Source organism: Cucurbita maxima, unplaced genomic scaffold (genome assembly GCF_002738345.1).
Source record: "Cucurbita maxima cultivar Rimu unplaced genomic scaffold, Cmax_1.0 Cma_Scf00008, whole genome shotgun sequence".
Lineage (NCBI taxonomy): Eukaryota > Viridiplantae > Streptophyta > Magnoliopsida > Cucurbitales > Cucurbitaceae > Cucurbita > Cucurbita maxima.
The window spans coordinates 122,509-140,929 of NW_019272024.1; the positions used below are offsets into that span (position 1 = coordinate 122,509).

Sequence of the window (18,421 nt, forward strand, 5' to 3'; positions counted from 1 at the left end):
TATTTTTATGCATGATGTAAAGATAGTGGACGGAGGGGCACAAATGAAACATCAAGGCTATTGCTTTATCCATAACAAAGAAGTGAATGTGATTGTCATCGTTCGACCAATCAGAAATAAGATTCCACCCATCACCCATAGCTTTACCAAAATGAATATTATGAAATTTGGAGTACTTAATGTAAAATATTCTTATTGTATTTGTTGTCCAAGTCTTTTGCTTTAAAGTTATTCAAGTGCGGGGAAGAAGCCAAAAATGAGCTGGAAATAGTAATCAAGTGTGGAAATAGTAATCAAGTGTGGAAATAGGTAATACGACGAGCTCAAGATTTGGAATTCAAAATTCGAGAACAAACATGGCAATACACGAGAATGTTTAAAAAAAAAAAGAAGCAAAAATCATAACAATCAAACTCCTAATGAGTTTAATAGTTCGAAGCACAAATGCTCCAGAAAATAAATCAAAACATAAACTACTGCATAGGTTTCCTTTTTCAAAATCATCAACAGTCTACTTGATCTTCTTCTTTGGCCTCAACTGCAAATGAATGATTAACCAAAAAAGGCTTTTAGTCATGCAGCGAGTTTATAGATCTATTAAAATTGCACAGCAGGAAATATAAAAATACAATACCTGGTTGCTGTGTCCACATTTCTTTTTCCTGCAGTTGACAGCACGAGGGTGCAGGCGGGCATAACACCTTTAATTTAATTGTACATGATCAAGTTAGAAACCGAGTAAGGAATAATCATATAATATATATACATATACATTAGATGGTCAGCTCAAAGGCATTCAATGTTTCGGATTGATAAGTAGGATGTAAACAGAGTTGGGGATTGACCTTAAATCTAGAGAAATTGAAACAGAACGCATATAATTACCCACCAAATTCAACACCACGTATAAGCAATTGCAAGACAAGGCAACAAAGAGTACCATATAGAAGAACCAAAGAAGACATTTTTATTTAAATAATTTAGCAAATTGAAGCTTACTTGCGGCAGATCATCTTGTCCTGATTGTACTTCCTAGCCAATGCCATCAGCGACGGCTCAATAATACCACCACGGAGCCTGAGCACCAAGTGCAGAGTTGACTCTGCAAATAATACAAAAATAAAGCAATGAGTTGAAATGTTCAATTTTTAGAATATTGCCCTTATCAAACACTTGGGGAAACTAATTGTACTCCCATAAAACACATAAGTTAAACCCTCATCGGCGATCAAACCATGCTTTTCAAAGAAATACTCAGATGGTTGCAAAAACATATTTACCAATAAAGCTAACGCAGAAGATGAGATTATCTCGTCAACAAACAATAAACTACGTTCTCTAATATTATCAGCCCAATTTAATTCTCTTTATAAGAAAGATGAAACAATGATATGATAGGGATAGTGGCAACCTTTCTGGATATTGTAGTCAGCGAGCGTTCGCCCATCCTCAAGCTGCTTTCCAGCAAAGATAAGTCTCTGCTGGTCCGGGGGAATACCTGAAACATGCACCGTGAATTATAAAAATCCAAAACACGTGTATTCCAAATGATAAAAAGAAGAAGAGGAAGAAATATTGGTTGAGAAACAAAATAACTTGGGAAGAATCCAACCTTCCTTATCCTGGATCTTAGCCTTGACATTGTCGATGGTGTCGCTGGACTCAACTTCCAACGTAATCGTCTTCCCAGTAAGGGTTTTCACGAAGATCTGCATCTTGTCGCACCGTTCGTTTCTCTCTGGTTTACAATTCTACCTGTGCGACACCCGCCTCAGTACATTTTATATGCTTCCGAATTAGGGCTTCGTAGAAAGGAATAGGTCTGAATCTAAGTCATCAAAAGGCCTACGGATGGAAAAACGGGTCCAGACGGCCCGATCTTATGAGACTTCCAGCCCATAGCCTTATTTATTAAAATATACTTTTTCTTTTTTGATCCATTGTACACTCGCCTTAGATCATTTTATCGGCTTGCCCTTCTATGGCATTCTCTTCACCTTCCCTCCTCCTCTCCCTGCGAAGTTTCTACTCCGCTCGCCCAATTTTACCTCCGCTTCTCCCAAAACCTCCCGCTTTCTCCTCCAACCTGCTTCGCTCCCATCCCCACCACTTTGGCGCACCCCCTAAAGCTTCCACTGAGGGTGCGGCGATGGCGCAGAAGATTTTCGATACGGAGGAGGCTCTGATGGTTTCTCTTGCTAAATACACTGCTGATCTCTCTCATAAGTTTTCTGTGAAGCGAGGATCTTTTTCCCTCGTTTTGTCTGGTGGGTCCTTGGTCAAGTCCCTTCGGTGAGAACCTCCCCAGCCTCCCTCCCCCTTTCTTAATCTTTTTTGTTTCACTGACTTTGAAAAGAAAAAAACATAGTTAAAATGTCCATAGTTTATCTTAAGCCCTTCATTCGTGGTAACTATCTTTGACTGTGTTCACGTTTCAGAAAACTAGTTGAGCCACCCTACATGGATTCCGTGGAATGGTCAAAATGGCACGTCTTTTGGCTTGATGAAAAAACCATACCAAAGGATCAGGATGGCTGCAATTATAAGCTAGCCTATGACTACTTTCTCTCTCAGGTATGATTGTTCAAAGCTTTCTTTTGCATACCTCCAGTCGCCATGTGGAAACCAAAAGCTTCAAATGAAGTATTCTCCATAAAGGTACAATGTGTGAAATGTCTCATCAAACCAATATGGCTTGAGCTAGCCCATGTTTTAGCTTCCATGCCCTTTGGTTGCTTCAAGATGCAACAATGTTCTGGTTTCTTGTTACCCCGAAATTTTAAGAAGCTCTCCCTAAACTAGTTCTCATAGTTTCTTAATAACTTCATCTTGAATTTTTTAAAGTAGGATTAAAAATTCGTTAGGTACCTCTTCTGCCTGGGAATGTGTATGCAATCAATGAGGCACTGTCTGCTGAAGGTGCAACAGATGATTATGAAACCTGCCTCAGACATTTGGTCAAGTGTGGGGTGATAGACATGTCTACGGCTACTGGGCTACCTAAGTTTGATCTCATGCTCATTGGAATGGACCCTGATGGCCATATAGCGTCTGCATTCACAGACCATCCTTTTCTGCAAGAGGACAATGGGAAATGGGTCACCTTTATTCATGAATCACCAAAGCTTCCCATCGATATCATTACTCTCACCTTGCCCGTTATCAACTCATCGGCACATATGGCAATAGTGTCAACTAGTGGTCACCAAGCTATATCTACGAGCAACTCCGTTAAAAATAGTGGAGACTTGGATGGTAAAATGCCTATCCAGTGGGTTTCTCCTGAGGGTGAACTGACCTGGTTCTTGACAGGGGATGCAGCTGAAACTGTTGGAGAGAAATGTGTATAATGTAGTTTCTTCCCCTTTGTGTACAAGAGCCTTCAACCCCTTGTAAATTGTGCAATGTGTGGGTCGTATAGCCAGCCAAATCTTATGTCTGCGAATTTGTATTCACAGAAGTTGGTGTAAATAGCAATGAGTTAGTTTATACAATAAAAATTCCAAAATTGCCAGACTTCCTTGAAGGAGTAATGAGTGCCCCATTGATCAAATCTCTCGTTCAAGGATTGTGTTTGGTGACAGAGAAAGAGGAAGAAAAGTAAGAGCAGATATTATGCGACAGCCATCATCTTCTTGGCCCTGTAGAACGTGCTCGTTGTTTGTATGTGTGTGTGTTTCTAGGAAAAGGCAACCTCGTTGTTCTATCTGTTGTCATGTCTGGTAACACAAACATGAGTATGGTCTTGTCATTTCCCTCCTACGTGCAACAAATTCAAACTATGTTTGGTTTGCATGAAAAAGAAGACGAGAAAGAATAAGTATGTTTCACTTTTGCTCGCTGTAACTGTTGTGGTCTGAGGAATGCACTATGTGTTGTGTGTGACATCCCCTCTGCCTGTGCGCACAAATTTTCTTCCACTGTCTCTCCTTCGCACTCCAAGCAAGTTTCTTTCTTTCCTCTTTGCTTTGTTCTTTCAATGATCAAATAAACAACAAAAAGGCGCCGCGCCCGACTTTGTGGACTACAAAGTCTCGAGTGACCACCTCACCCAAGTCAAAGTGTATTACAACCCAATTCTTACCCTACTCGTAAAAAAATGTTGGTGGAAAAAAGAAGAGACGTGTAAGTGAAGTTTGCTTGGTAAATGTGTCTGAATCAGCTTTTGAACGTTCATTCCCAGTAAAGGAAAAAAGTAATTTCAATACGCTTGCCTCTGATACCTTCACCAAATATTTGTGGGATCTGCCTAACTTTCAAGCCCATTTGCCCCCTTGGATTTGCTTCCAAGTTGAGAAGTCTCGAGTCAACCCGAATTGGAATTGGAATTGGAACTGGATTTGGCAGATGGGTTCATATTCTTGGTTCTTTGCTACCCTTGAAGTAAAACCAATATATTTTGGAAACTCAAATCAGGTTTGTTTGTTAATAGTGTTGTTTTATGTTACCTATTTTTATTTATTTTTTTGTATGCCTCATAATTCAATCATGGAAATTTTGGCATGCTTCAAAAAGCTTCTAACAACACATTATTACTTGCTCCCCCTCCTCATCGAGCGGTAAATAGAGCATGCTTTTAACGCCTTTATACCATTTTTGCTCTTCAATCCATAACATGAATGGCCAGTACTTTTTCTAAATTATTTCTCTCTTTCTGTTTAAAATTACAGTTGAGACAATTTTTTTTTATTAAAACAACTTACCCCATTCTTTCTATTCAAAATTCAATATAAGAAAATTTACTTCATTATTGTTTAATTTTTTTTTCAAAAAAGGTTTTCTCTCTCTCTCTCTCTCTCTCTCTCTCTTCTACCTCCTCCTTCATCCCATCTCTCACCGCCGCCCGTCACTTCCGTCCGGCGCGTCCGTTTTCCTCTTTTCCTCTCCTTTTCTCAGTTCTCTTCCAAACATTCAAAAAAAAAAATAAATAAATAAAAGAATTGGTGTCTTGAAAACAAAAATTAAATTAAAGCCTCGGATAAAAGTGGCATATGTAGATTCGTCAAGATTCGGTAAATAGCAAAGTTGGGTGGTTGGAGGGGCATGATGCGGCGTCGTTTGAAGTAATCATCCCGTCCGCGAAGGATGAGTAAAAGGTTTAGAGCATCTGGGAGGGACGAGACTTGTTGATGGAGTAATCCAGTTGTGAGTGTTTCTTCATCTCATTCTCTCTCCACATTTCTGCATCTACACAGAGACAGCCAAAGAGGCATAAACAAAGGAACTGCTGCCTCTTCTCCCAAGTGGTAAAAATCGAAGCCTACCCCATACTCTCTTCTTCCTTTCCCCTACCATGGTTTCTTCTTCCATTACATTCACCTTCCTACCTCCAACCTAGTTCTAAAGATAAGGCATTGCCAACCCAAGCACCCGATCACTATCTTCTTCCCCTCTATGATCGCCTCCGGCACCGACATCGCCCCCTCCTTCGGCGTCGCCGGCGGCTTCTTCTCCCGGATGATGGCGGGGGCACAACCGAATGCAGCCGTCGCGGTCACAGCCTTGGCGGGCCTCGCTGTCCTCCTCGTTCTCTTCTACTCTGCCCGTAGGTAAAACCCCAATCACGTTCTCTTATTCCCACAATTTCGAATTCATCTATAAGCCCCAATTCCATTTTATTTGCTTAGTAAAACGGAAAATCTACCCTATTCCATTCTGCCCTCTCCTCAATTTTCCATCCATGAGAGCGCTTAAACGAACTCCAACTTCGTCGTCTCCGGATCCCAATTCGAATTCTCCTCCTTCTTCGTCTTCCCCGTCCTCAGCTTTGTCCTCAGCGTCATCGTCATGGGTTCATTTGCGTTCGGTTCTATTCGTTGTCACTTCCTCTTCACCGGCTTCTTCTTCCTCATCTGATCGGTGAGTCTCTCTTTCCTTCCTCTTTTGCTTCCCATTTCTCTTATTCAGCTCAAAATTAAGCTTTAACCTAGTTTTCGACAGAGATCTTGGGCGTTTCGGGTTTTAACCCTGTTTATAGGCTTTATTTTTTTGTTCTATCTAGATGTTTAGGCTTTCTGAGTTCCATGTCTCCTTTCTGGAGTATGTTGTTTCCTGTACGGTCAGGTTCCTTTCTCACATTCTGGAGTTACTATCCAAATCTCTAGTTTGCTTCGGTCTTTAAGAATACTTGATCATTTCAGTCATCTTTTATTTTTCAACTATAACTGGTGAGTTACGAGTGTCATTATCCTTGTTCTTAGAAGGAGGTACATAGATACTAGGTAGGTAATTGTGTATCATGCTGAGGACACGCTATTTCATTGGATATGATTAAAATGAATTGACTTTTCTATATTAACCATGTCTTAGGGGACGCCTTAAATCGCCATGGTCACGCAAGAAAAGAAAGCACGCACTTTCACCGCAACAATGGAGAAGTTTGTTCACGCCAGATGGGAGGCTTCGAGATGGTGGCATCAAGTTTTTAAAAAAAGTTCGCAGTGGAGTGAGTAAAAATCACATTGTCTCACACATTTTATTTCAAGAGCTATAAGTTCTTTCATAACTTTGAGATATTTACTGGTTGGGTTTTGATCTGATGTTTTCTAATAGGGTGTAGATCCAAGTATTAGAGCAGAGGTCTGGCCGTTCCTTCTTGGATTGTGAGTGCCCCCCTCATTTTTGTAATCTTGCATATGCTTCTCTTGTATTGCACACAATATTGTAGTTCTCTTTAGTCCATGGGAGATCTGGTTAGAATGCTGGGTTCCTCTGGCTCCTTACAAAGTGCATCATCTTAACACAAATATGAGCTATTTTAGTTCAGAACTTCAGATTGTGTGGCCATGTAATCGGTATGAGTTAGAACCTATCTAGCATGGTATGTTGATTTTTCCAAAATTTTCCTTCTCGAATATTTTTTTGAGCTGAAAACATAAATTCTGACCATTGGTTCTTGGGTATTGATTTGGCTGGTGTTCTCTCATTTGCTCTTTTATCTTTTCAACCATTGTGTCTGGACAAGAAACAGTTGTTTGGTACAGGTTTCTTACTATCTAGTTCATTATTATTGCTATTACATCATCATCATCATCATGCTCATATTTTTTTTTTTTTAAATCTCATCCTCTTCTTATTGCATACCCGTGCTAGCCAGATGTCTCTTTGAGATCCACCCTATTCAGCTTCCCTCTCTTCCTTAGCTTACCGCACATGCCATCTGTATTATATAATAGCAAGGGTATATTTTTGCTCTAACCACGATAAATGTCTATGAGTGTCAGTATGTCCCAACGAGTTTAAAAGTATGTCCTCGTATGTCTGCAATTCTAAAGTATAATAAAAGGTTTGAAGTTTTACTTATTGGACGCTTGATCAGATCATGGTTCTTTTGGAATCAATGATCTGTCAAAATTGGGAGACTCTATTACATAGGTATGTGTCATACAAACGCAGATGGGTAATTGGGTATAGAGCTATTCCTGTATATAACGAAAAAGGGGCGCTGCATTCTGATGCTTCTTTCCAGTACAACCTTTTTTTTTTTTTTATGTGCATTCATCTTATATTTTGTTCTCTCTTTTTCTTTTCCTCTTTCTTTATCTTCTTTTTCTTCTTTTTTTCTTAACAATTTGAAGGCATTGCTTTTGTACTCTTTCGGGCAGGGGTTGTATCTATCCCTAGCCCTTAGATTGTTTCCCCTTCTGTTATAATATATTCACCGTTTTTCTTTTTCTTTTTTGTTAATATATATCTATACTGTTCATTTTTCAATAGGACTAATCTTTGTGACGCCCTCATTTTAAAGATTCACGTCATGCTATATGGTCATACTTGCTGTGCTGCTTTGCTTGATTTTGTTCAGCATCATGTGGTGTGCGAAGTGTGTATTGACATAACTACTTGTGTTTTCAACAGCTATGACTTGAGCAGTTCTGAAGAAGAAAGAGATGCCGTTAGAGTACAGAAGAGGTATGTTTTTTCTCTTGCTAATATTATTTCGTTCTATTTTTCTTGGATAAGTTTATGGGGTATTTTTCCCACCTGTACCTGTGATCTGCGTTGGCATTTTAAACTCTAATGGTGGTCAATATATCTAATGCAGGAAAGAATATGAAAGACTTCGCAAACAATGCCGATCCTTACTGAAGTTTGGGGATGGGTGTATAAAGTTGAATGATGATGAGATGAACTTTAACAAGGAGGGGGACGCTCAGCTTGTGTCTCATGGTGATGACTCTCCTAGTTTGGAAGATGTGGGTAGTGCCAGAGAATCTATTTCTAGTGATGAAAGGGGCACTAACTTTAGATACTTGGATGGAAGCTCGGAGGTTTTGTTGGAAGAGGATAATAGTTCTAGACAGATGACAAATGCTGATGTTTCGGTTCTAAATACTGAATCATCTGACTCAGATTCTTCTGAGGATCCTGAAGTTAGTCAAACATTTCCTTCCTCTGATGGTAGAGAAGATAATGATCCTGTTTTCACTTCGAAAAATTCGTCTCCCTTGGTAACAGAGGTTACATCAAAATTTCGTGGTAATGAAGATTTTACAACATGGCAGCGGATCATCCGCCTTGATGCGGTACGTGCAAATGCAGAATGGATAGCCTACGCACCATCCCTAGCAGCAGTATCAGATGATAAGGCTAGATATTCCGCCGAGGTTGTTGGTTTGAAAGATTATGATCACCTAGAGTCCTGCAGGATCTTTCATGCTGCTAGATTAGTGACGATTCTTGAAGCTTATGCTCTTTATGATCCTGAAATTGGGTATTGCCAGGGAATGAGTGATCTGCTTTCTCCAATAATCACTGTGATAACTGAAGATCACGAGGCTTTCTGGTGCTTTGTGGGCTTCATGCGGAAAGCTCGGCATAACTTTAGGCTTGATGAGGTTGGGATTCGAAAGCAACTGAACGTCGTCTCTAAAATCATCAGATTCAAGGACTCCCACCTTTACAGACACCTACAAGACCTTGAAGCGGAGGATTGCTTTTTCGTTTATAGGATGGTTGTGGTACTTTTTAGAAGGGAATTAACATTTGAACAGACGCTGTGCCTTTGGGAGGTGATGTGGGCTGATCAGGCAGCTATTAGAGCTGGTGTAGGTAAATCTGCTTGGAGCAGGATTAGGCAACGAGCCCCACCCACGGAGGATCTGTTGCTCTACGCAATTGCTGCCTCGGTATTGCAGAAGAGGAAATTGATTATAGAGAAATACTACAGCATGGACGAAATTATAAGGGAGTGTAACAGCATGGCCGGGCAACTTGATGTTTGGAAACTATTGGACGATGCTCATGATTTGGTGGTGACCCTCCATGAGAAGATCGAAACCTCGTTTAACGAGTAAATGCCTAATTGTTGGGTTGCTAATTAACGTGCCATTCTTCTGCTGCCTGGATCATTACCTGGGCTTCTTCTGCTCGGAGAAAGTGCTTCTCTCTTTGCTTATTCGAGGGTGCAGAAGGATGTTTCTTTTGCTCACTCAAGCTCACTCAAGTTGTAGCGACAGATTTTAGTGATGTATCACTATAATTGGCATAAAATTGCATCCTCGCCTTCATCTATTTCACAGTGGCTGTCGTAACAAGCAGTAAACGGGAGTAGTGTATCGAGATGCTCGAGTCAATGAATCTTGAAAAGTAGGAAGTATCTGGTTCTTGGTGTATCTTTAGCTGGAGTAATAATAACTTTTGTTCTCGATCCATGAGTTAATTTTTCTGTTGACTTGGTTCGTGTACCTCTAATCTTGTTCCAGTTGACCCAAAATCAGTATTCAGGTGATTTTGTCGATACCTTTGAGTCATCTGTTTCTTTTTTTTTTCCCCTTAATTTTTTTTTTTTTTGGAGTACTACGTGATAAACTTTTTTCAAATTATCTTACTTTTTATCTGAAGAAAAAGTTATTAAATCAGAAGAGAGGAGAGGAAACTCTAGACTTCTCAGCTCTAATTATCAATTCTAAGAAATTTTCTTGATATTTGTTGACGCAGTATCGTAGACCACCACTGATCATTTCGTAACTCTACAGGTAGATGAGATTGACCCATCCTGTTCACAGACAACTAGCTCAAAACTGATATAAACGTGATACTTGGTCTTTAATTGTTTATTTGTATTTATAGGTGTGGGGTTAGAGAATATTTTCCTAGTTGCTTCCAAATATCTTGCAACAAAAAAAAACAAAAAAAAAAGTCTTGGATTTGGGTCATCAATGAAGGAGACATCCAGAAGGAGGAGAACCTCCGAACGTGCGTGGGATTTTTTTAGCGTAATAGGAACTCCTGATCCGATCATCATATATGTTGGCGAGATGAGTATAACGCGGGGAGTAGAAAATGTGCTCCTGAATTATCCATTCTACTTTTGTGATTGGGTTACTATTCATGCACTAACAAAAGCTTGCTTCTTTCAGCTCAGTTCGTAGGGCTGAATTCTTGTTGGCTCTAGTCTACTTCTCTGCCTTCAGTATTCGAGGTAAGCACTCGAAGTTTTCTACACAGTAGGGGTTGAGATTTGCTGATTTGATTGTATTTGGCATTAAGGCTGATTAACAACCGTCGGTTATATTTAAATTGAGTGGTGAAATCCATCCGGATCCTCCTTATCACTTTAAGCCTAGTGGTATTGGGCCTTATCCTTGAAGAGTTTGATTGGTGCCAAACTTGTCTAACCGAGGATTACTTTCTCCAAAAAATAAAAAGAACACAAAACAAAACAAAAAGGCAACCATTATCTTAAAATAGTCGGCGAACAAGACATGTCTTGTTTCATCTCGCCGCTTCTTGAAAGGCGTGGGCCTTTGAATTTAAAGCCATTCAACTGGAAATATCTTCTGAAAAAGCAAGAAAACACGACAAACCCAAGTCATCTGCAACATTGCTTTTGGTTTTTGTTTCTGAAATTTTGAACGCTAGCATCTGTATGCATCATTGTAATTGGTTGGCACAATGTCAATATGCTTCTTCGATGATACAACCCCAACAAAACATCAATGTTCTTAATTATTAGAACTGAATATCAGTTAATTGATCTCAGTTCACGTCTCACAGAAAGGATCCAAATTCATGTAAGAGATTCTTGGTTAAATCATTGTGGTCATGCAGACCAATGTGTAGTTTTCCAGTGTTTTTTACGCTTCTAATTGTTCATTGGAGTTGGTGATCTGCCAAATTCTAAAGCGACAATAGTTGCCAATGCAGTATCATTTTTCTAAGCGTCCCCTTGGCTGTGAAGCGTTCTAATACTCACTTGAACGGTTTTCTTACCTTTTGGCTTCTTTCCATCTGTTTAATTATCCCTGAAAAGTTCGTTTGTGTAGGTAACTTGCAAAGTCTTGCCATTGTAACCGGCAGTTGCCATGTTATAATTTCCGAAATGAACAATGGTCTGCATTCATGCTCTTTTCCCTTTGGCATCAAAACAAATCAATTTTAGTCTAGAATGATTCACATTATAATCACCAAATAAACAGCATATATGCCTTTGATATTCGGTGATGATTCGAGCACAGTTGAACAGAATGACATCAGGCCAATGATACATGGTGGGTACTGTTAGAGAATGCATTTTGCGGCAATGAATGCCAATATTATGGTAAAGAATTATGTTTTGATGATGCAGATTGATTCAATTTGTCAAAGATATTTTATTAAGCTTGAACGAAATACAGTAACATGATAGCTGCAATATTTTATTCTACTTGAAAATTGCTGCATTCTAAAAGTTAGGTTATCAGAAGTTTTCAGCTTCTCAACATCTTGATGTGCATAAAATTCTTTCTAGATTCAACTTTTACTGGAAGAGAAAAAGCTCATGCAGATTGGGGGGTGGACCTTAGCCAAGGCAAGAACTGATGAAGGGAGAATCCATAAGCCTTCTCCACATATCAACCCAGAGGCAACAGCCGGAACCATCAATCCAGCCTTTTCATGATTTAGATAGTGCCACACAAACACGATCAAGCTCCCAACGCACATATCGATTGCGAAATAAGCACCGACGAGGAAAGGCACGGCCATGGCCATAGGCAGTGGGATCCATTTCCCAAATTTTTCAGGGGTAAGATCTCTCAACAAGTTGGCTACTATGGCAAGGCCAAAGAACCCATAACACAGCTGCAAGCAATGCTGGGGCAGAGCTGAGAAGCCTTCAACTCCTAGGATAGCCATGTTTCGGTATATTATGGCATATGGGACCTTGTATTCACCATCTGGGTTGGCGAGATCGAAAGCCTTGTCGAACATAAGGAATGTGAGAGGAGATACAATGCAGCCTATGCCTGTGCCAATAGCTTGGCTCAAAAGCATGGATCTTGGAGATGTAAGTGTAAGATGACCAGTCTTGAAATCGTGCATCAAATCAGAGGAGATCGAAACAATAGACTTGATCAAACCACAACCGACAAGTCCTGCAACTACACCCTCATTTTTACCCGCCATGGCAGCAAGCACGAACAGAGCCACTTTCCCATAGTTATAGGCCATATTCATATCAGTTAGACCCGCACCGTATGCATTGCAAAAGCTAAGAGACGGTGCCAAAGTATAGGAAACAACTATGTAATACCACTTGACCTCCGGGAACATGATTGGGATTACGATGACAGAGACAATGGAGAAGAGGATGTACCCTGTGATCGCCACCCACAACGGAATACCATCTCTTAAGAACACTTCATTTCGTCGATGATCATCAAGAGATTGGACTGAATCATCCGGGACTGCAGCCATTTAAACACTATGTCATAATTAATGAAAGAAAACTTGGGAATGCCCACATCTACTACTATCCCCCCGCACACGCTGTCATAATTAGGTGGCGAGAAGTAACTTAGCTTCATGCTAAGATTGAGCAGACACAAATTAAAGGAAGCATTAGTTTACATGTTTTGAGCTTCTTGTTGGTTGCCTTTGCATAAATGCTGGAGCTGGTGAAATACAGAATCTTAAGGAAATGATAAAGCCCATCTCCAAGTATCAAAGCAATTGATACAAATACCTGCACCAAACAAGGGAAATGAAGTCCCGTGACGGTGTCAAATAAACGCTCCATTTCCTATTTTATTTTACCTTGTAACCATTGAGGCTTTTCATACTACTGTCTGGAAGAGATCCAGGATACCACTCCCCTTTAAGTCCCTTCATTAAGGGCCACATTATGCCCCAAGAAAGAACTGCACCCAGAAGCAACGACAAGTTTACAAGATGGGAGCATATCATCCCTGCTCCAATATATGTCAAGCTGAAATCAAAGTAAAACCTGCAAAACAGTTTTGCCAATTAATTTCAAGTATGGAAGAGAAGATGAAAACAGACAGACAAGATGTTGAGCACCCACGAATCTTTCCAAGCTTTCAATCCAAACGTAGGAAACTGCGAGAATCCACAATTCCCTCCCCCAGAATAAAACCATTGGAATAGTGCCCAGAGAAAACTGAATGAAAAATATTTCATGAACCCACCAACCTGCTTCCTGGCCAAAGAAGAAGAAAAAGAAAAAGAAAAAGTTTGTTTTAGAGATTATATTTTGATTAGGAAAAGATGCGAGGGATTGCATACTTGGCCGTCTTGTCTCCTTTTGGTGTGTGGAAACCATTGATGAGAACGGCAGTTGCAGTTCCACTTGGATAGGTCAATTTATAGTCTATTACCATGATCTACAATACAATTGTAGACGCGCCATTAATAAACCATCCAAACTTCTGAAGCACATAACTTGTATCAGAAAGAAATATACCTTTCTGAGGGGAACCAACGCAAGAAGCCCAACAAAACTACTGACAGAGAGGAAGCCAATGATCCAACCAATCCCAGGTTCCTTGGTGCTTCCAGAGGCATTTCCTTCCGTGTCCATGCCCGCTTGTTCATATGTCTTCCTGCTCAAAGCAAACAAGTAGGATCCAAAGCCACCTGGACGACGACGACAACAACAACTGAAATATCAAACACAGCAACAAAAAATTTGCATGGCAAACATTTGGGTGGCACACAGGACTCGGACCTCCAACAGCAATGCTGTAACAAGCCACAGCACATGTTTGAATTACAGTATTTTCCTGACGCGTAAAGGGAGTGGATACAATTCCAGCTTTCCCAAGCAGCGTAGTCCATGTCTTTATAAACACAAAGGCAATAAGAGCGGCCGAGACGTTCAAATTTGGGACCAAACCTGTTGTAAGATTAAGCTTCATCACTATTACACTGTACATAATTCCTATAGCTATGCTTGCAATAACACCCCGGAATGTAATCTGCGTAGTCCAAGGTGCAACTCTTTTCAAATCCTCCGCCTCGTCTCGAGTCTTCACTTGGTCTATAGTTTCAGCAGCCTCAATTTCTTGCAGTTCTGTGCTCGAGTTCCCCATTCAAGCAACCAAATTCTTCAATCCAACCCGTTACAGTTATCTACAATTTTCATAGTCTGAAACAAGTAAGAACCCAGAAAGCAAGTAAGAAGCCATAAAGACAAGAAATTGAACCCCCATTAAAGAACACACCGTAGTTTCAGGCTTCTTATTCTTGAGGATGAAAATTCAAAACTTTGGACTCGGGGACAGTCGTTTTGCCTGTTTCTTAAACCAAGATACTCAGCCAGGCTTCATCATCAGACAAATAGCCTATTATTGACTTCCTTGAGGAATCAATTTTCAATCTTCTAGTTCTCTTATCTCTGCTTTGACTCCCGATATTACATGACACCATAACAACAAACGACAACCGACCCAGCCGGTGTGAGAATTCCACCGAACAATCGAAGTTTGTTGATAATGATGAGACCCGAGCGGCTTGGTCTAAAAAGTAAACAGTAAAAAGGTTTGGACTTGTTCGTCAGAAAAGAAAAGAGTTCGGCCCTTGAGGTCGACAGCCGGAAAAGAGCACTGACTCACAATTTGTGTGTCAGCCACCCTTTATAATGATGTAATATCAAGACATCCAAACCAGATATTGAACATCTAACGCATCCAAACCAGATATTGAAAGATTGATTTGGTTCATTAATACATCATTTGGTGGTACATTCTGTTCATGAATCATATTTATTTCTGGTTTATAATACATGAATCAACAAAGAATTCATGTATAAATATTAATGTTATTTTGATTCATGTATAAGAATTAATATTGTTATGCCTAGCTAACGTTCATGGTTTCGTCATAAATCAACTTACGTCTAACAAAAAGAACATTGCAGCCTGCATGAAGGGCGAAGGTTGTTGATCTGATCCCAGATTAAATGACTCTGAATTGATCCGACGACGCAACAAGCCTTCATCCAGTCGACACATGGGAACCATGCGCTTTGGTTGAACTAATTCAGCAGAGAATTCCTTGAACATTATTTATACGAACTTGAAATGAAAGGAAAAAGGATCAGACTTTTTACGGCACACAGAGTAAAAGTAATCAGAACCCCAACCTCTTTTCACTTTCTGACTCAGATTATTGCGTATCGAATATGGAGCATTGAAATGGCCCCCATTCTGCCTTTGTCTTTAGGGTACTTTCCTGTTTGGCAGGCTAATAATTTTAAAGCTAAGTTCGAGGCAAATCTAAATGAACTTCACACAGAAAGAGTTCTTCTGTCAAAATTTTGTTGATATACATACATACATACATACATACATACATACATACATACATATATATGTATATAAAAGAGCCCAACTTCTGGTCCGAAATCAAAGTGCCCGAACTTTTGTCCAAAATCAGTAGCCAATTTAGTTAATCCAAAATCAAAGAGCCCAACCTTTGGTCCAAAATCAATACCCCAATTCCCTTCGTCTTCTCCTTCTCCGGTTCTGCGGTCCTTCCGTCGTCCAGCTCCGACTCCCCCGAGTTTAACAGCTTAGATTGTCGTCGAATTTCATCCGAAGCTTTCACTCGCTCTTTCCTGCTTGTATTTGGTGGGAGAGAATCCTCCATGGGGGTTTCATCAGAGACCAAGTTCTTGCAGGAACTGGTACTCTACGCTGCCAGTGCGGCTTTAAGTTGCTTGGTATTATTCGCAGGTCTTCGACATCTTGACCCCAATCGCGAGACTTCAAAGAAAGCTCTTGAGCACAAGAAAGAGATAGCCAAGCGCTTGGGCCGCCCACTCATTCAGACTAACCCTTATGAGGTGCCTATTCCTTTCTTTCTAACGAGGAAAAAGAAATGAATGCGCCAATTTGGCTTCTCAACTGTCTGATTGGAAGCTCGATATTTATTTCTATATTTGCAACTTTCTGTGGAGTACTAGCTTGTTTTAAATGTTTTATGATCGGTTCTGTTTATTACTCCAGGTTCTTAGTTTCTTGTTTGCAAATGATGCATGGGCTGTCGGATGTTAGAAGAGAATATTTTAGTATGTTCTGTGGGTTCGGTCGAAAATCTCACATCTATTAAAGGTCTTCAACTATTGTATGTATAAGAAATTTGTTTCTTGCATATACTTGTTCATGGTATGCGGATTATGGTGCAAGAGCCACATAAAAAGTTCATTGAAAGGTGATAAGTAGCCTACTAAAAGATTGTGTATTGTTTAGCTTAACGCCCGTGGATTCTTGATGCGTGATTTTTTTTTGAATTGAAATTCAAAACATCGTTCATTTTAATTGAATCTGTCGTTCATTATTGCTCTATAGGATGTCATTGCCTGTGATGTTATAAATCCTGATAACATTGGTGTGCAATTTGACTCTATTGGAGGATTGGAGACTATCAAACAAGCATTATATGAACTTGTGATACTTCCTCTAAGGAGACCTGAGTTATTTTCACACGGGAAGCTTTTAGGTCCCCAGAAAGGTGTATTGCTTTATGGGCCACCTGGTACAGGAAAAACCATGCTTGCAAAAGCTATTGCAAAGGAGTCTGGAGCAGTTTTTATCAACGTTAGGATTTCAAATCTGATGAGCAAGTGGTTTGGTGATGCACAGAAGCTTGGTAAGCTCAAAATTTTTCGATCATTCTTTAACCACATTCTTGACACGAGGTTTTCCAATCTCGTTGTGGAAAAATATTTGTGGTTACGCAAGTAGCGATTTAACTAGGCCTTCTAATTCATTGCATCTAATTCATTAATTTTGTTATTGATTTATTAAAAAATAAGAATTAAATTATAATCTATGATCTACACTACATTACAAATAACTTCTATCTAATATGTACAAGTGATGTGTACATGATGTGGGATATAGTTTGGTCTGAAATTTTGATGCCAAATAAACTTAGAAACCAGGAGATGATTATTACTTTAAGAAGAATACTTGACATTTCAACTCATTGTAGTTCTGCTTATTTTAGGTTTTGGTCCTTTATTCCATATTGTGTTACTCATTAGATTTTGATTGTTGCCATAAAAATTTTAATCATCTTACGGAGTAATGAAGATTTGATTACCTTTTATGTCATGGCAAAGAAAGCATAGCAATGGCTGTGACATTGTAGCCTATTGCTGAATATATTAGGAATTTAGGCATTAATGTGATAGGAACAAAAAGTAGGAGTCCTCACCCTCTTTGCAGTGTGATAGGCAATAAAAGTAGGCATTAAATGTATAATAGGAAGTTGTTTGCACTGTCATCAGCCTCTTTCTCTCCCCACAGCCACACAGCCTCTACTGTCTGGTAGTTCTTTCCCTAAAACCCACCTTTTGCTAGTTGTTCTCACTCCCATTGATCTATTCTCTTGCATTTGCATGGCCTTAGCACCCACACTAAATTTTGTTCATGTGTCTCCTTTATTTTCCGAGCACCGTGCATGAAAAAGCTTTGAGACCCATTTATAAATCCTTTTGTGCATTTGTGAACGCTCTTTGGAAGGGTCGGCACCATGCAACCACCCTCTACCTCCAATTGCGAGTCTTTGATATCTCCTGTATAGGTTTGGTCCTTTTTTCCCGCTCGGTCTACCTTCGATTTTCTTTTTCTTCTAATTGCCATTATTTCATTATTGTTGCTAGGATTTTTATTACTTTTATTTGTTGTTTCCATTTCATGCATCTTTGTTGTCACCCGGATGCATTAATTTCTTAGTGTTCTTCATTTTCAGCAGTTCTCTTTGCATCTCTACTAGATATTCCATGTCAAGATCTATGGCTAAGGTCAATGCTCTGATACGTATTTGATAGAAACCAAAAAAGCAAGGAGAAGTTATTTGATGAAGGAAATCAAAAATGTTCAAGCATTTGAGAAGACAGTAGTTCCCCAATAAAACAACTTCCAAAGTTTGAGTTTCCCTGAATGACAATCCTCACACAATGGCATGTCAAAGTAGTAACCACCATTCCAAAAATTATGCACAAATTTTATGTTGTGTTGCTTGACCAATTATCCTTCTGATCGTTAATGCTAGTGTTATGGAAGTATTCAATATCTAAGTGCCGAGAAAGCTTTAAGCAGACCCTTATGCAACATGATTTTTTTGCCAAGAAGAAATGCAGAAGGTCCTCACCTAAGTAGAGGTATATTAAAAAAAAAAAAAAAAAAAAAAA

General features: G+C 39.6%; 5 protein-coding genes across 10 annotated transcripts in view; 3 read left to right on the forward strand and 2 right to left on the reverse strand.

Moving 5' to 3' along the window:
* Positions 1–293: 293 nt before the first annotated feature.
* LOC111483057 (ubiquitin-60S ribosomal protein L40) lies at positions 294–1,768 on the reverse strand. Its single transcript, XM_023129166.1, has 5 exons — positions 1,613–1,768; positions 1,412–1,498; positions 1,000–1,102; positions 635–701; positions 294–538 (listed from the first exon to the last, which is right to left on the reverse strand). Exons 1-5 carry the CDS (start codon positions 1,713–1,715, stop codon positions 512–514), a joined length of 387 nt encoding a protein of 128 aa, XP_022984934.1. The 5' UTR covers positions 1,716–1,768; the 3' UTR covers positions 294–511.
* Positions 1,769–1,955: 187 nt separating this feature from the next.
* On the forward strand, positions 1,956–3,825 carry LOC111483055 (probable 6-phosphogluconolactonase 4, chloroplastic). Its single transcript, XM_023129162.1, has 3 exons — positions 1,956–2,292; positions 2,439–2,574; positions 2,865–3,825. Exons 1-3 carry the CDS (start codon positions 1,982–1,984, stop codon positions 3,348–3,350), a joined length of 933 nt encoding a protein of 310 aa, XP_022984930.1. The 5' UTR covers positions 1,956–1,981; the 3' UTR covers positions 3,351–3,825.
* A 1,326-nt stretch (positions 3,826–5,151) lies between these two features.
* Positions 5,152–9,741, forward strand: LOC111483051 (GTPase-activating protein GYP7). 5 transcript variants are annotated; one of them, XM_023129157.1, is made up of 7 exons: positions 5,152–5,549; positions 5,686–5,859; positions 6,310–6,445; positions 6,553–6,602; positions 7,858–7,911; positions 8,045–9,330; positions 9,361–9,741. In XM_023129157.1, exons 1-6 carry the CDS (start codon positions 5,395–5,397, stop codon positions 9,294–9,296), a joined length of 1,821 nt encoding a protein of 606 aa, XP_022984925.1. In that variant the 5' UTR covers positions 5,152–5,394; the 3' UTR covers positions 9,297–9,330; positions 9,361–9,741. The 5 variants fall into 5 exon arrangements, with proteins under 5 accessions (XP_022984925.1, XP_022984921.1, XP_022984922.1 ...); XM_023129153.1 differs by having other exon boundaries at positions 5,152–5,859; positions 7,717–7,911; XM_023129154.1 differs by having other exon boundaries at positions 5,152–5,859.
* Positions 9,742–11,574: 1,833 nt separating this feature from the next.
* On the reverse strand, positions 11,575–14,892 carry LOC111483052 (metal-nicotianamine transporter YSL3-like). Of its 2 annotated transcripts, XM_023129158.1 has the most exons (8): positions 14,445–14,892; positions 13,949–14,352; positions 13,685–13,857; positions 13,507–13,604; positions 13,286–13,420; positions 13,018–13,207; positions 12,832–12,946; positions 11,575–12,668 (listed from the first exon to the last, which is right to left on the reverse strand). In XM_023129158.1, the coding sequence occupies exons 2-8, from the start codon at positions 14,310–14,312 to the stop codon at positions 11,734–11,736; spliced, it is 2,010 nt and encodes a 669-aa protein (XP_022984926.1). In that variant the 5' UTR covers positions 14,313–14,352; positions 14,445–14,892; the 3' UTR covers positions 11,575–11,733. The 2 variants fall into 2 exon arrangements, with proteins under 2 accessions (XP_022984926.1, XP_022984927.1); XM_023129159.1 differs by lacking the exon at positions 14,445–14,892 and having other exon boundaries at positions 13,949–14,433.
* A 729-nt stretch (positions 14,893–15,621) lies between these two features.
* Positions 15,622–18,421, forward strand: part of LOC111482800 (ATPase family AAA domain-containing protein 1-B-like) — a 4,444-nt gene continuing 1,644 nt past the window's right edge. Inside the window, exons 1-2 of the mRNA XM_023128765.1 lie at positions 15,622–16,066; positions 16,572–16,872. Coding sequence (XP_022984533.1) covers positions 15,869–16,066; positions 16,572–16,872 — 499 coding nt within the window. The 5' untranslated portion in view covers positions 15,622–15,868. The remainder of the gene's footprint in view (positions 16,067–16,571; positions 16,873–18,421) is intronic.

Coding starts and splice junctions, on each gene's coding strand:
- LOC111483051 (XM_023129153.1), top strand. CDS start 5,480: ATGCAGCCGTCGCGGTCACAGCCTTGGCGGGCCTCGCTGTCCTCCTCG. Junction 5,860..6,309: donor TCTTCTTCCTCATCTGATCG/GTGAGTCTCTCT, acceptor ACCATGTCTTAG/GGGACGCCTTAAATCGCCAT. Junction 6,446..6,552: donor TAAAAAAAGTTCGCAGTGGA/GTGAGTAAAAAT, acceptor GTTTTCTAATAG/GGTGTAGATCCAAGTATTAG.
- LOC111483055 (XM_023129162.1), top strand. CDS start 1,982: ATGGCATTCTCTTCACCTTCCCTCCTCCTCTCCCTGCGAAGTTTCTAC. Junction 2,293..2,438: donor TCCTTGGTCAAGTCCCTTCG/GTGAGAACCTCC, acceptor TTCACGTTTCAG/AAAACTAGTTGAGCCACCCT. Junction 2,575..2,864: donor ATGACTACTTTCTCTCTCAG/GTATGATTGTTC, acceptor AAAATTCGTTAG/GTACCTCTTCTGCCTGGGAA.
- LOC111483052 (XM_023129158.1), bottom strand. CDS start 14,312: ATGGGGAACTCGAGCACAGAACTGCAAGAAATTGAGGCTGCTGAAACT. Junction 13,605..13,684: donor CGTTGGTTCCCCTCAGAAAG/GTATATTTCTTT, acceptor ATTGTATTGTAG/ATCATGGTAATAGACTATAA. Junction 12,669..12,831: donor CAACAAGAAGCTCAAAACAT/GTAAACTAATGC, acceptor AAATGGCTGCAG/TCCCGGATGATTCAGTCCAA.
- LOC111483057 (XM_023129166.1), bottom strand. CDS start 1,715: ATGCAGATCTTCGTGAAAACCCTTACTGGGAAGACGATTACGTTGGAA. Junction 1,499..1,612: donor TAAGATCCAGGATAAGGAAG/GTTGGATTCTTC, acceptor TGCATGTTTCAG/GTATTCCCCCGGACCAGCAG. Junction 1,103..1,411: donor TGACTACAATATCCAGAAAG/GTTGCCACTATC, acceptor TATTATTTGCAG/AGTCAACTCTGCACTTGGTG.